This window comes from Phyllobates terribilis, unplaced genomic scaffold, assembly GCF_046119375.1.
Source record: "Phyllobates terribilis strain yellow unplaced genomic scaffold, ASM4611937v1 Scaffold_3__8_contigs__length_932513732, whole genome shotgun sequence".
In the NCBI taxonomy this organism is placed as follows: domain Eukaryota; kingdom Metazoa; phylum Chordata; class Amphibia; order Anura; family Dendrobatidae; genus Phyllobates; species Phyllobates terribilis.
In genome coordinates this window covers 290,861,690-290,878,777 of record NW_027362763.1, presented here as the reverse complement: position 1 = coordinate 290,878,777, position 17,088 = coordinate 290,861,690, and the positions used below count along the sequence as shown (strand labels likewise).

The following is a 17,088-nucleotide window of genomic DNA, read 5'->3' as shown; positions in this document are numbered from 1 at the left end:
CAGTCGTAGCTATCGTCTAGCCAAGTCTCTGTTATACCTATGATGTCATACCTCTCCTCCGATATAAGCGCCCGCAGCTCATCCGCCTTATTGGTCAGGCTTCTTGCGTTGGTCAGCATGCAAGATAAAACTTTGGGGTTATTTAGCATCCTATTCTTCTCTAACGATCTAACTGTACTATCCCCACCCCCCTCTCCACCCTCAGTATATTCACTTCTCCCCTTCCCCCTTGCTTGCCTCACATCCCACCTATTTCCTTGGTTTCCCCCCCTGTCTCTAGTTTAAAAACTCCTCCAACCTATTAGCCATCCTCTTCCCCAGCACCGCTGCACCCTCCCCATTGAGGTGCAGCCCGTCCCTACGGTAGAGCCTGTAGCCGACTGCGAAGTCGGCCCAGTTCTCCATGAACCCAAACCCTTCTTCCTTGCACCAACTCTTTAGCCACTTACTCACCTCCCTAACTTTAGAAAGAGAAAACACAGTAGTTTGACAATAAATGGCTTCACCCAACCAATAACCATGAGTGGAGAAAAAGCTTTTTGTTATCATTCATATTCTCTGAAACAAGGCCAAGAAAGGAAAAATTCTGCCGGGGTATGTAAACTTTTGAGCACAACTGAATATTTATTTATAGTTTTGCTGCAATTATGGAAATCACTAGAAATTAAATTGTTGAATTGGATGGTTATCGTTAAGTAAAAGGACTGATTGGTTATGAGAAAAATGCAAACAGTGATTGTAGATGAAATTATAGGACTTTTTCTCAAATATTTGTCATTACCAAACCAGATTATTTCCCCTAGTATTACAGGGACGCTGGTTTTACCAGAGTGAGCAAAAAAATCTGGTGAGATTTCAAAATCTGGGAAGTAACAACTATTGGTGGTGAATCCGTAAAATGCCAAGCGGTCAAAATTTTTTATTACGTCAGAATATTATCTTTTATCAGCCACGTAATAATATGGACATGCAGCCTAATAGCGGAGGATACAGCTGCTTGTATAGGATTAAAATTGTAGTGGAGGATATAGATGCTTGTAGAGGGTTAATCTTGAGTCTTTGCCGACATACCATACACGGATCACCTCTGCCACAACACACTAAAGAGAAGTCTGTGCCAGGATGTATTCTTGTTGAGGCTTCCAGCCTCCTTCTTCCCCTGATAACATACAGCTGTGTGCCTACGATGCGTTTTTTAAGCATTTCCACAGCGGCAATTCCGCTGCAGAAATGCTTAAAAAACGCTTGGTAGAAGGCCTGCCATGTTCCCCAATGATAATCTGCATGTGCTGTGCACATGCTGCGGAAATTTCCGCTGCGGATTATCATTGCGGAAAAATACGCAGCACTACCAATTATTTTGCGGAAGCGCTGCGTTTTCGCCGCCATTGACTTGCATTGAACCGCATGTAATCCGCATCACTGGATCTGTATATGCGGATTACATGCGCTTCAATGTGCGGATGGTACCTGGGTCTGGAGAAGAGGAGACTCTCCTCCGGACCCGGGTACCATAGAACCTGTAAAAAAAAGAATAAAATAAAAAGTAAACATTATACTTACCTTCTGATGGCCCCCGGTGTCCTTGTCTCGGCTTGCCGGCAGATCGCGGTGGACTCAAGGACCTGCCATGATGTCATTTAGTCATGTGACGGGTCACGCGACCGCTGACGTCGGCAGGTCCTTTAGTGTACCGCGAGCTGCCAGCAAGCCGAGACACACATCAAATAAAGACACCGGGGGCCATCAGAAGGTAAGTATATATTTATATTTATTTTTTATTTTTTACCATTCTTTCGGTCACACTATATAAATCCATGCTGGTTGCATGGATTTATATAGTGTGACCAAGTTGTCAAGCACTTTCCAAGTGATGCTAAAATTGCTTGGAAAGCGCTTGACAACCCGCATGCGGAAATGCAAGTGAAGAACGCTTCACATCCGCTTGTCCCTGGCAGGAAAACGCATGTACAATCCTCATGTACAATCCGCATGTGTTTTTCCTGCCAGGGAGATGCAGAAACGCTCAGGAAAAAATCTGGAGCATTTCTGCATCGTGGGCACATAGCCTTATACAACTTCTTTGCATAAAATAAGATAGCAGCACGGATCTCCTCTGCGTTTCCCTGCTGCACACTGTTTCCCCTTCCACACACAGTGTTATCTCCCAGCTCAGAAGCAGGAAGTCTCACATAGCTATCAAATTGGAGAGACTGCGAGAGCCCACTGCAGATTCCCTTTCTTAAGGGGCCAGACGTTTCATCGCTAAATTAGTTTTAGGTTTTCCTATTTGTTAATAATTGAGAGAGGTTTTATGTGTTGGTCTCCTTTTATTCCATGAAGTATTCCATGAGGTGATAAACCTTCTTTTAATAATCTGATTATTGCTGGTTTGGCAATGATGCTGTTTTGTACTTATGAATAACATGAGAAAAAAAAATGAGTCAATGTACAGTATTACCAGTTTCTGGCCGCACATTAAGTAGTGGCTCATTTGTCATGAGAGCAAAGAGTAATGTGACTATGATTATGACAACAATGGGATAGTTCAGTAAGTTGTCAGGAAAATCACATCTGTAGTGAATCATTTTGTCAATTATTTTCAATAATCCAACCAGAGAATTACTGGCTAATGCGTGATTGCTTATCATGGCACCATTAGGGCTCAGTCACCATAGTGTTAAATGCATAGTGTAATGGATTCTGTAAATCTGCAGCACCAAAATGTGTTTTGTAGCTTAGACTAATAATGTCTGAGTAACATGTTTTTCCCACTGGTGAATGTTCTTCCTTTTGCACGAACTTCCATTACCTCCTATAATTTATTCATTTCATTCCATATGTACGTAAAAGGTCATAAATATTGATAGTTGCTTTTTAAACATTGAAGATGCTTGCTAATGCACCTGTGCATTTCTTGGAAGTCTACTGCAGTGATTACCAAAACTGTCATTCCCCATTCCTTTTTTCTTATCCTTTAGGGACAATTTACAGTTGCTTTGGTAACACCGGAATAGCAGAGCTGTAGATGTGTGCATGCTGTTTTCTGCATGAATTCTTCGGTGAAAATGAGTAAATGCATCCAGACTTGTGAGTTTACAGAAATGGCTAGCTAAGTTATCATGCTTAGCCTGCATACTATCATGGGAAACAATTCTCACTACAGCAGAAATTGCCATTTACAAGCAAACATAAATGTGAAGGATATGTCTAACCAGAAAGTATTATACAGTTGGCAAAATAAGGATTTGAAACTCTGCTTATTTTTCTAAGTTTTCCCACCTACAAAGAATGGAGAGGTCTGTAATTCTTATCGTAGGTACACTTCACCTGTGAGAGAGAGAATCTAAAAATAAAAAAAAAGAAAAAAAGAAAATCACATTGTATGATTTTTAAATAATTAAATTGCTTTTTATTGCATGAAATAAGTGTTTGATCACCTACCAACCAGCTAGAATTTTGGCTTTTACAGACCTGTTAGTTTTTCTTTAAGAAGCCCTCCTACTCTGCACTCATTACCTGTATTAATTGCAGCTGTTTGAACTCGTTACCTCGATAAAAGACACCTGCCCACATACTCAATCACACTCCAACCTCTCCACCATGGCCAAGACCAAAGAGCTTTCTAAGGACACCAGGGAAAAAATTGTAGACCTGCACAAGGCTCGGATGGGATACAGGACAATAGGCAAGCAGCTTGGGGAGTAGGCACAATTATTAGAAAATGGAAGAACACAAGATGACTTACAATCTTCCTCGGTCTGGGGCTCCATGCAAGGTCTCGCCTCGTGGGGTAAGGATGATTCTGAGAAAGGTCAGGAATCAGCTCAGAATTACACAACAGGACCTGGTCAGTGACCTTAAAAGAGCTGGGACCACAGTCTCAAACATTACCATTAATAACACATTATGCAGTCATGGATTAAAATCCTGCAGGGCACGCAAGGTCCCCCTGCTCACGCCAACACATGTCCAGGCCCATTTAAAGCTCACCAATGACCATCTGGATGATCCAGAGGAGGGATGGGAGAAGGTCATGTTGACAGATGAGACCAAAATAGAACTTTTTGGTTTTAATAACTCCACTCACCGTGTTTGAAGGTAGAAGAAGGATGAGTACACCCACAAATCCCACTGAACAAAATGGCTGAACAAAATCCCACCGTTGCTCATTGCCAAACAAAGCAGTGTCCTGTGTTCCTTGGCAACCAGGGAAGATAGCGTCCCATCTTCCATTGGCAGAGAAATCAGCGAGGGACACGGTGTCCCACAACACCAGAACTAGATGCTACACCAGATTGGGACAGATTTCCTGCACACGTGGTAACTCCGCCTCCCGGGTCAGGACAATGGTGGCGCTTGCGACCATAGACACTCCTTAACGGACCACCTCCCTTACCAGGTGGAAGCGTGGAACCATGATTTGTAACAATTAGGCTATGTGCCCACGATGCAGAAATGCTCAGGATTTTTTCCTGAGCATTTCTGCATCTCCCTGGCAGAAAAAAACGCATGCGGATTGTACATGCGTTTTCCTGCCAGGGACATGCGGAAGTGAAGCGTTCTTCACTTGCATTTCCGCATGCGGGTTGACAAGCGCTTTCCAAGCGATTTTAGCATCACTTGGAAAGTGCTTGTCAACTTGGTCACACTATATAAATCCATGCAACCGGCATGGATTTATATAGTGTGACCCGAGAGAATGTAAAAAAGTAAAAAAATAAATATATACTTACCCTCTGATGGCCCCCGGTGTCCTGCTTCACCGTCCCGGCTGCCGGCAGCGGTACACTGAAGGAACTGCCGACGTCAGCGTCGCGTGACCCGTCACATGACTATGATGTCAGCGCAGGTCCTTGAGTCCATCATGAACTGCCGACATGAAAGGACGAGTGCAGCGGGGGCCGCCAGAAGGTAAGTATATATTTATTTTATTATTTTTTTTCACAGTTTTCTATGGTACCCAGGTCTGGAGGAGAGTCTCCTCTCCTCTAGACCTGGGTACCATCCGCACATTAGAACGCATGGAATGCGCATCTACATATACAGTGATGCGTAATCCATGTGATCTAATGTAAGTCAATGGCGGCGAAAACGCATCACTTCCGCAAAATAATTGGTAGTGCTGCGTTTTTTTCCGCAATGATAATCCGCAGCGGAAATTTCCGCAGCATGTGCACAGCACATGCGGATTATCATTGGGGAACATGGCAGGCCTTCTACCATGCGTTTTTTAAGCATTTCTGCAGCGTTTTTGCCGTCAAGCTCATCAAGAGAATGCCAAGAGTGTGCAAAGCAGTCATCAAAGCAAACGGTGGCTACTTTGAAGAACCTAGAATATAAGACATATTTTCAGTTGTTTCACACTTTTTTGTTAAGTATATAATTCCACATGTGTTAATTCATAGTTTTGATGCCTTCAGTGTGAATGTACAATTTTCATAGTCATGAAAATACAGAAAAATCTTTAAATGAGAAGGTGTGTCCAAACTTTTGGTCTGTACTGTACCTTTCAAGGAAACTGTTAGACCAAGAGAAAGCATATGCCACCATAGAAAAGGAATGCTTGGCTATTGTCTGGGTACTGAAAAAACTATTACCCTATGTGTATGGGAGGGAATTCACCATAGTAATGGTCTGTACTGTATGTATATATATATATATATATATATATATATGTGTGTATATGTGTGTGTGTGTGTGTGTAGAAGCTAGTTTGAAATGCACATCAGGCGGTAATTTTTATATGCCTGATTCTTTTGTATATTCATTCCATGCTCTTCCATGTGGACTTCTAGCTATTATGCCTGTTTAACTATTGGTGCCTGCATGTCCTTGATTCTTTTGTTTCACTCAGTGCAATTGTTATTTAATACCAGTAGGTTGCATTCAAGCACTTACCTGTACAAATATCATTATATAGACTTTTTTCTGTTTATTTTCTGAGTATTGATGTATGTACATAGATGTAAGATTACAAGGATTCTGTGGTTCGTTTGATATGAGTTTTTCAATTTATTTTTTATATATTTGGGCTAAACTTTTATGAAAACAACTTTTACAAAAATCTTCTATTTTCTATGTAGATGTTATGATAATTCCAGGAATTTTTGGAAAACGCACAGATACCTTACAATGCACCACCAAAATGTTTGTCTCTGCAGTGTAACCTTTTCTAAATATTGTTATATGTATTTAATAAAGAATGATTATTATATTGATTTTTGTGTTGAAGAATGTGTTTTCGTATGGGCTGTTTTTCTAGTTTTATGAATGAGTCTAGATTTAGCGAATGCCAGAAGAATGTTACCTGTATTGTGCCAACTGTGAAGTGTGGTGGGATTGTTTTTCATGGGTTGCCCAAGATCCCCCTAGTTCTAGTGAAAGTATTAATGCTTCAACATACCAAGACGTTTCGGAAAATTGTATACTGCAAACTTAATGGAAACAGTTTAGGGAAGATCCTTTTCTGTTCCAGCATGATTATACCCTAATGCACTAAGCAAGGTCCATGAAGGCTTGGTTGAATAAGCTTGGTGTAAAAAAGCAAAAAAAAAACATTGACTTATCGCACGGAGCTCTGATTTCAACCTCAACGAACACCTTTATGATGAACGGAAAATGCAAGCCAAGACCTCTCGTACAACATCAGTGTCTGATCTCCCAAATGCTCTTCTGGACCAATGGGCAAAAATTTACACAGATTTTAAATATGAATGAGATAACTGATGGATGAATCCTAGCTGCATCTTCTTACCTTCCCTGTACCAAGGAATGGCCGGCTTTAATTTAAACTGCCTTCTCTATTGGATGAGAGTCATGAAGCTGGTTTGACAGAATTTTATCTAATGTATGGGGGGCCTTTTGGTTTGGGAAGTCAGATTGACAATCCCTATCGGCACCATAATTGGCCACCCCTAGTGGTTGTGACTTTTTATATCACATGTCTTAGAAAGAAATCTCATTTAACAAAATGGCTTCAGACTTTATATTTGGTAGTCAGTTTAATTTATAACTTGTCACAGAAAACGCTAAAATTTGGATAGGTCCATTGTATTAGTGATGACTTTTGATGTCTGATGACTCCTGACTTTTTTCTTTCATTATATGTTGAGCGTTTGCATTGATTGACATCTTAACTGGATTTTGATGTCCTTTATATTTATTTTGCTCAATTATATAGCGCCATTAATTCCACAGCGCTTTACAGAACATCACTGTCCCCATTGGGGCTCACAATCTACATTCCCTATCAGTATGTCTTTGGAGTGTGGGAAGAAACCGGAGAACCCGGAGGAAACCCACGCAAACACGGGGAGAACATACAGACTCCACGTTGACTTATATGTGCTATATTCGCTATGGAATGTGACAGTTTTATCGATAATGTTCTGATTGTCGAAGAAAACATTCTTGCTGTCTGCAAATAACAAGGTTGAATAAGGAACCGTTATAAATAACTTGGGCGATAGAGCGGCCAGCACACGATATGATTTTGCCATATGAAGATCAATGACTTTAACATTAGTAGGCGCTGGGGAAGGGCTCTGGCTGAAATGATCACTGTCTAATGAATTGCTCCTTGTGGGCCACAAGCTGGGGCTATGTGAAATATCAGATAACTAATGGGATCTTAAAAGAATGAAAAATGTAGGCTGATTCAGATGAGCTTCATTAGAAAATACTTAAACATGGAAGATGCTATCGAGCCCCTCCATGGAGTCTTTATTTTCCTGGCAGCTTAGAAATAACCTGGCTTGTTCGTTGAAGATATAATAAAAGGAATTCATCGTAGTTTTAATAATTAGCCATGATCTGCCTTATTATAGGCAATCTAAAAAATATATATCTTTGTTTACATTTTTCTGGTGTAGAGATTCCACTTTGATATAAATTTGCCCAGTTCACACAAGGCACGAACATCCCCAACAAAGAAACAGCAGAGCTTTATTCATGTCATTGATCTCTCCATTTTAAAGTTTAGTTGACAGTGCAAGCTTTGGTCTTTTAGAAGTATTGATATATTGCTAAATTTTTCTATGGGGAGTTGTCATAGACTGTTATTTCACACATTGCGAGAATTTTTCGTGTTTTTTTGTCTAAGTTTTGTAATTTAAGATGTTTTAAGTAAAAAAAAAAAACACAAAAAAATATTCTAAATCACTGATCCCCCCCCAAAAAAAATCATGTTTAGTCCTTGTCTCGTCTGCTGTAAAGTTTGTTTAGGACTTTTAGATCGGCTATTCCCCTGTATTTTTTTTTTTTTTTAGGTGACCACTTGCAGTGCAATTTTTCTTTGACTATCAGGGCTCAGTAGGAATAATGAAACAACACTTCTAGCAATTATATATATTAAATAATCTGGAAAGATTGTGCTCCTTAAGGTATGTGCACACAATGTCTTTTTCAGGCTGAATCTGCCTCGAACCAGCCTGAAAAATTGCTATAAAAAAAAAAAAAAAAAAAAATGTGCATATGCAAGGCAAGTAGTTTTGACATTGCTATGCACATGTTCTATCCTTTTTCACTACTTATAACCACTTTCGGCTTCAAAAGCCATTAATTGGCTAAAAGAGTGACCTGTCCATTCTTCTGGCGGCTTCTACTAGATTTATATATGTGAAAGTATTTTCTCTGTCTATGGGTCTTTTTCTGTTAGAAAATATCCTGTCCGTATCGAGCATTGATTGGCTCTAAAACATGTTGAATGACACTCTTTTAAACATTCATTTTAACATACAGTTTGCATTATGTTACAAAGCTTGTATTTTTGGGAACAAAGGAGGAAAAAAGTGTGTAAAACAGGCACTAGTAACCCTATAATATCACAAACCACCGATTTATAAAAAATTAAATGTTTTTTATAATATAGTGGACAAGCATAAAAACATGTTTTTATTCTTTTTATTTTCACTTAATTATAACAAAATATTTAATTTTTTATAGTTCAGGTTGTTTGTGATATTTTAGGGTTACTAGTGCCTGTTTTATATATTTTTTTCCTTCTTTGTTCCTGATTTTATGCTTTTCTGGGGGTGTATGGCACAATTTCTCAATTATTAGGTGGTGCCGATCCGTGTTTCCCTTGCTTGTATTCTGGTATATGTGTATAAGGACATACCGTGATTGTTGGTAGCACATCTCCTTGTGGTAACGTTAACTTAAGACCCACATAGTATCGCTCATGTGTCTGCATTTATTATCTTTCTTGGCTGATTTCTGTCATCTTTCCATGGATTTGGTATGGTTTGTTACTTATCACTAAAAAAATGATTGGTGTGGGTTCTCCACTAATTGCCAAAACTGGTGACTTGTGTCCCAGATCTTTCCTTAATAACAAGGTGGCTGCCATAGCGAGTTGAGAGGAGCAGCAGGTCTTACATTATGAAGCCTCCTTGTTCACACCTTTGGCACTAATGCAGATGTTCCTAAATGCCATTGATCTTGCATCCTGACAATCCTTTCATCTACTGGGCACAGTCTTGTGCCCAAGGGAGAATAGGAGACCCAGCTTTCTGTTCTGGCGATCAGTGGGACCCATACCCACACCACTATTCAGTGGATGGGTAATGACTGTCTTGAGTAGACATCTGGTTGTTCTTCAAACTCTGTCCCTATATGTTTTGTTCTCCTTATTTCCGTACTGTCACGATTCCACCAATTACGGTGTCCTATGGATGCTGTAAATGACAGCTCTGCCGCCCTATGGGATTGATGGCTTGCTGAGTTGTCAGGACTGTGAGTGACAGCTCTGCCCCCAATATGAGGCAGAGGTGTGAGTATTGTGAATGACAGCTCAGCTGTCCTATCTGGCTGGATCTGTGGGATCTCCAGGTGTCATCTGTTCTGGGTGATTTACAGGACTATTTAGCACTCTGACAATTGTCAGACCATTGCCAATTGTAGCTTTGCTCAAGTGGTGTGTGTGCTTGCTCTGTGCTCTGAGTTGTATTCTGATCTCTGTTGCCGACCTTGGATTTACCTTTGACCATCCGTTTGACTTGCCTCTTTGTCTGGATCCACTACGTTCCTGATACTCTGACCTCGGATTGTAACCAGACTACGATTTTGTCTTTTCCCTTTGTCTATCAAAAACCCTCTTTGTGCTGACCCCAGACCTCTTGACTATCCTGCTTCACTGTAAGTCCATGAGTAGTGACTAGCGTCACATGTAACTTTAAGTATGGCTTAAAGGGAGCCTATTGCATCCAAAGAAATGTTGTTCTTCATGCAGATATAGGGATCATTTTCAAGTAAATTGCACTTGAATCATGTTTGACAGAATTACTTGAAGCACAGTTACAGGTTCTGTTCACTGTCAGTTTTTACCATCATTGATTTTCATGAAAAATTTGGAGACAGAAGTATATTTTTTATTGTTACAATGCGTTTCAATTAACAAAATTGTCTACCGGTGTTGCGCAGACCGATCTTTGAGGTTACACACCTCAAGTGGACGTCAAAGGCTACGATAAATGTAGCAAAATATTGGCCTAACTAATGTCCTTTGTGTCAGAATTTAGTCCAATGGGATGACTTGGGGCCCTGCTTGTAGAGGTGTGTGATTCCACCACAGAATTTCGAGCTCAGTGTATCTGAGTAAATGTGCCTTGTTACAATGTACAGTAAGCCCGAGAATGTTTAGACATTAAGCTTCTATTCTTAGCACATGTGTATTTAAAATGCTTTCTTCAACTTCTTTTTATGTTTTTCTTAGGATCCTGCAGGAATATTTGAACTGGTAGAACTTGTTGGAAATGGAACTTACGGACAGGTTTACAAGGTAAGATACCCCTGCAAATACCGTGAAAATGATCTCAAAAGATATACCTTGAAAGAATGAAGATTGTTGTGTTAAGTTTGCATGTTTCTAAAATTTTCTGCTGAATTTATTACAAAAACAGGCATTTAGTAATCTCAAACAGGTCTTTAGTCAAGCTTGAAAATGTAGGAATGAGGAATTGAATAGAGTTAAAGGTGAAGGTTCACCTTTAGTTATCTTCACCCTTGTCTTACAATGTAATCTTTGGAGGCCTGTGACCTGGAACATTCATTAATCGCTAGAATGATGGGGCTGTGATCCTTTTTAATGTGCCGGTCTTATTAGATAGCAGCTGTTCCACTTATGCCTCCCTTCCTCCACATGCATACAGTTTAGCTAAGAATATATGTGTTCTCATTATAGAGAGGGGAGTAACCTTGGCTTATCTTCTGTGACCACAAAAGGTTCTAGGATCTTGAAATCTAACATACCTTCTTTATTCCATCAGAGGAGCGTCTGGACACCTCATACACATTAGACCTTTGACTGGTCCCTCTATAGGTTCGGGCCGATTTTAAGTGGTCATTGGATTTCCTTCGTTTTTCTTCCGCGGCACTCTAATGTTCCTTAAAAGTCATTTCTTACCTATTCTCAAGCTAGGCGATAAATGTCTGATCGAAGACAGCACCCCTGCTGAGACCCTAAGGATTACAAGATTGGGTGTCCTTATCTCTGGTTCTCCTCACTACAGTCAAAATTGAATGGCACAGTTTGGTTACAGATGGCCAATGCTGCTTCTTTCATGTCTATGGGGCTGATGGAAAGAGAAGAGTGCTGTACTCTATTACCTTTGTCAGTCCTATAGATGTTCTTATTGAATATGGATCATATCTAAAAAAAAAAAAAAAAAAAAGTTGGATTTTTTGTTGTCCTTTACTGTTTGCCTCACCAAATCAGAGGTACTTTTCCAGTAAATGAAAATATATGATTTAATTCTGGATCCTATAAAGACTGGCTGAGCAGTTTACAGAATAAAGTTGTTAACAATAGAGCTGGAAAGACTTGGCGTGTGTTATGTGCAGAACAAAGGACGGTGACATCAGAACCCGCTCTCGCACTTTTATTTAAAGGCTGCACAGATTGCGGTTGGGATACAATAGATTTCCTTATTATTTCAGCATGAGTTTCACAGCAGTCCCTCATGCTCCATGAGTATAGGGATGCTAATATTCCAGTGACACATGTGTCCTATATTGTTCTTTCCATTACAACTAGAACATAAATCCTTTTAAATCATTTTTGAATGGAAATAACCATTTATTAACTATTGACAATTCAGTAGTCCCTTCTTCCAAATATTTCTTCACTAAGAGTAAAAATTGATTAAACTGTTGCCCAAAATTAGAAAGGAACCAAGTCCAATAAAGTTTTTGAGGGTGGAATAGTGTAATTATTATTCTGGTCTTGTTAGTAGCTAGTGCCTGCCATAATGGACCTGGATAATCGTAACTAATGGGGAATATGAACATCAGTTTGCTCATTGCTATTGGGCTGTTGTCTGGTTTCCTTCACCAGGGACAACAGCATGTATCCTGGAACGTGAAAAAGTTATGATTTTCTTCTTTATAATATTTTATTGGTGTAATATCTAAATTCCTTCCCTGAAGATAAATAAGGAATAAATCCTGCTCCTTTCTGCTGTAGACAACATGCTGAATCTCACATTGACCTTGGTTACATCATCTAATGGCTGACACGAGGCAGAATTCAGATCTGTAGATTTCAGTCTTTCTACATCAATGGCTCCATAGCTAGCACTAGCACAGACTATTCTAACCACCACCGGAAATTGAAAAGGTTCCAATAAGTCTCATTTTGCCAAAGAATAAGAGTGACCGCTACCTGGGTCATACCAAGTGCAGATGATAATTGCCCTGTACAGTTTACCTCCTCTTCATGGCCTGCAAAATCTTTGGTTTTGTCTTAAGTGGAGTGTCGTGATCTGCATGTGACCCAACCAGCAGCATCAGATGTTTGTTCGTTCACACACACAAGTCCTCCATTATCTCTCTCTATCTGGATACACCTGGCTCTATTACTGACATGGCTCTCTGTTCTGTACATCATAGGATCACATATTACATGATGAACACTCAGATTTTTTTTTTAAATAAGTGGACACTGTGTTTTCCTTGTATCCTTCTGTTTCTCTCACCGTACTTTCCAGGTGTCTTTTCTGACTATCTCTTTTCCCCTTATCTCCCTGTCAAGGTTCCATAAGATTCATTGCTAGGCCTCCTTGTTTTTTTCCCCTTTACAAAATCTTAATTGGGAAGGCTATCCACAATGTAGGTTTCCAGTACAATCTTTATGCTGAAGACACCCACTGTAGGCATACTCTAGGGATATTTCTGCTGCTCTTTATCAGCCGTCTCTCTACTGTCATGTCCTCTTTTATAGCTCAGAATTTTTTTAAAACTGAATTTCTTCTATTTGTCTAAGCCTAATATCTGTCTGTATCACCACCATCCTCGTTAGACATCAGGCCAGGCCGTCATGAAGAATAAGAATAGTGGGCATAGGAAATCATCTGTCAAGGAAGACTCTGGTGGCTTCATGCCCATTAGACTTTCAGCCAATTCTGCTGATGTCTGTGGGTTTGTCTGACTTTAGTCTATTGTGTATTGGGGTCTTTAAAGTTTTGCTTGATTCGTATCTACAAATCTCTCAACAGTGCTGCACCGTCATAAATCTCAGCTGTCATCTACGTTGATCAACCCACTTGTGCTTTTCTCCGAGCCAATAACCTACAGCTATTACTAAATTCTCATTCAGATGCCTTTCACATACAGTACAGACCAAACGCTTGGACACACCTTCTCATTTAAAGATTTTTCTGTATTTTCATGACTATGAAAATTGTACATTCACACTGAAGGCATCAAAACTATGAATTAACATGTGGAATTATATACTTAACAAAAAAGTGTGAATCAACTGAAAATATGTCTTATATTCTAGGTTCTTCAAAGTAGCCACCTTTTGCTTTGATGACTGCTTTGCACACTCTTGGCATTCTCTTGATGAGCTTCAAGAGGTAGTCATCGGAAATGGTCTTCCAACAATCTTGAAGGAGTTCACAGAGATGCTTAGCACTTGTTGGCCCTTTTGCCTTCATTCTGCAGTCCAGCTCACCCCAAACCATCTCGATTGGGTTCAGGTCTGGTGACTGTGGAGGCCAGGTCATCTGGCGTAGCACCCCATCACTCTCCCTCTTGGTTAAATAGCCCTTACACAGCCTGGAGGTGTGTTTGGGGTCATTGTCCTGCTGAAAAATAAATGATGGTCCAACTAAACGCAAACCGGATGGAATAGCATGCCGCTGCAAGATGCTGTGGTAGCCATGCTGGTTCAGTATGCCTTCAGTTTTGAATAAATCCCCAACAGTGTCACCAGCAAAGCACCCCCACACTATCACACCTCCTCCTCCATGCTTCACGGTGGGAACCAGGCATGTAGAGTGCATCCGTTCACCTTTTCTGCGTCGCACAAAGACACGGTGGTTGGAACCAAAGATCTCAAATTTGGACACATCAGCCCAAAGCACAGATTTCCACTAGTCTAATGTCCTTTCCTTGTGTTCTTTAGCCCAAACAAGTCTCTTCTGCTTGTTGCCTGTCCTTAGCAGTGGTTTCCTAGCAGCTATTTTACCATGAAGGCCTGCTGCACAAAGTCTCCTCTTAACAGTTGTTGTAGAGATGTGTCTGCTGCTAGAACTTTGTGTGGCATTGACCTGGTCTCTTATCTGAGCTGCTGTTAACCTGCGATTTCTGAGGCTGGTGACTCGGATAAACTTATCCTCAGAAGCAGAGGTGACTCTTGGTCTTCCTTTCCTGGGGCGGTCCTCATGTGAGCCAGTTTCTTTGTAGCGCTTGATGGTTTTTGCAGCTGCACTTGGGGACACATTCAAAGTTTGCCCAATTTTTCAGATTGACTGACCTTCATTTCTTAAAGTAATGATGGCCACTCATTTTTCTTTACTTAGTTGCTTTTTTCTTGCCATAATACAAGTTCAAACAGTCTATTCAGTAGGACTATCAGCTGTGTATCCACCTGACTTCTGCACAACACAACTGATTGTCCCAACCTCATTTATAAGGCAAGAAATCCCACTTATTAAACCTGACAGGGCACACCTGTGAACTGAAAACCATTTTCGGTGAGGAGAGTGATGGGGTGCTACACAAGACGGCTTGGCCTCCACAGTCACCAGACCTGAACCCAATCGAGATGGTTTGGGGTGAGCTGGATCGCAGAGTGAAGGCAAAAGGGCCAACAAGTGCTAAGCATCTCTGGGAACTCCTTCAAGATTGTTTGAAGACCATTTCCGGTGACTACCTCTTGAAGCTCATCAAGAGAATGCCAAGAGTGTACAAAGCAGTCATCAAAGCAAAAGGTGGCTACTTTGAAGAACCTAGAATATAAGACATATTTTCAGTTGTTTCACACTTTTTTGTTAAGTATATAATTCCACATGTGTTAATTCATAGTTTTGATGCCTTCAGTGTGAATGTACAATTTTCAAAGTCATGAAAATACAGAAAAATCTTTAGATGAGAAGGTGTGTCCAAACTTTTGGTCTGTACTGTATATAAAACATTCACCCATTGTGCCTCATGCCCCATTCACATCTCCAAGTTCCAATTTACAGACCAAACATGCATGTCAGTGAATGGGTCCATGATGTGACCATCCGTGTTGCATTCACATACTGTCTGTTAAAAATACTGACTTGTGAATTGGGCTTAAAACGTCCTCTGTGCTTCACACGTTTTGTTGAATTTGCTGCCCCGTAACATTACATTGCTGCTAACAACTATATACCTTTAAAAATTCACTTGTTTAAGATGGCGTGTCACATAACTGAGGTCCTGGTCAGAAATATTTCACTCAGTCTTGTCCTCAACTAGCTGCTCCTGTCACATCACCTTGCACTTTATTTCTGTGTTGGCACAATTACCTTCTGGTGATGGGTTCATGCAGCTTTATTTACCATTCCAATATACTGTTATGTCACCCTCTCTACCCCATTCCATCTGCAGGGTCAGGGTCTCACCTTTTCTCTCATTGGTTGGATAACTGTAACATCCATTGTCAGCGTCCCCGCATGGTTCCCATGCTCTCATCATGCGGGGATACTGACATACTCACCGCCCCGGGGCGCGGCAGCATCCACTTTCTCCTTCTCCTGTGAATGCAGCACTGACTTCCAGCCGTGTGCCTAGTGCACGCACGCCCCTGCTCTTAAAGGGGCAGCGCACACACCTGCAAAGATGCCCTCAGCCAATAGCTGGGAGGCATCTTGTATAAAAGGCACCCTCCCCAATACAGAGGTGCCTGTGCAATCCCTGTAGTTTTAGTGGTAGTTTGTGTGCAACTGTATGTTACCAGGTCCCCCATCGTTAGTCTATAGTTATTTCCCTTTCCTATACTTTCCCTGTAGTCCTGTGTAATTTATTTGTGACCCTGAAGCCACTCCGGTGGTACCTGAACCCTGTAGCCTAGTCGGCGGTACCTGAACCTTTTCCCTAGACCTGTGTATCTGAACAAGAACCTATCCCTGAAGTCCACGTTGTCCGTACTGTCCGTCATTCTGCAAATCCTTCCTGTCTTGGACTCCCGTCCCGTGTTCTCATCCAGCGAACCCCACACCTGGGATTGGCAGCTACAGTACTGGAGACTGTCAGGAGTGGTACCTGGCGGCTACCTGCAGCACAAGCCTGACTCCACCTTCAGGTGCTCCAGTGAACACCAGATAGTCGATTAGGTACGCCCCTCCTAGGCAATCCTGGCCCCGTGGCATAGTGGATCCACAAACCACGTGCTCCACCGTCTAATGTGACAATAACTTGGTCTTCATAAGTTTACTATGTTTTTTCCCCACTATATCTTATGCAGTATATTCAGTTTTATGAACTATACAGTGTATATTCTACTACACTCTATTGAAGACCTTGATAGACGTTTAGTTGGTGCTTTGTTTGCTGTAGTCTTTTATGTATGGTCTTTGCTCCTAGACACAGATGATCTTGTTGGGTACATGAATTCTGACTGTCATGCTTTAATGGGAACCTGAATGGAGGTGTACGGGAATAAGCATTGTAGGTGTGGCACCAAAATTGATGTGATAAATAAATACATGTGTAAATAAAATAATATAATGCCACACCAAGTAATGCACAGAACATTAATGGCAAAAAAATGGGCAGTCAGTCTAGTAACAATAATGAAAGAGGACAAGAAACGGACTGACCATTAAGGCCCTG

General features: G+C 40.9%; 1 protein-coding gene across 15 annotated transcripts in view; it reads left to right on the top strand.

Annotated features, from left to right (window-relative positions):
- TNIK (TRAF2 and NCK interacting kinase) overlaps window positions 1-17,088 on the top strand; it is a 330,725-nt gene that overhangs the window by 59,428 nt on the left and 254,209 nt on the right. For all 15 annotated transcript variants that reach the window (XM_073674893.1, XM_073674887.1, XM_073674897.1 and 12 more), the window contains exon 2: window positions 10,718-10,783. In XM_073674893.1, the coding sequence (XP_073530994.1) occupies window positions 10,718-10,783 (66 nt within the window). The remainder of the gene's footprint in view (window positions 1-10,717; window positions 10,784-17,088) is intronic.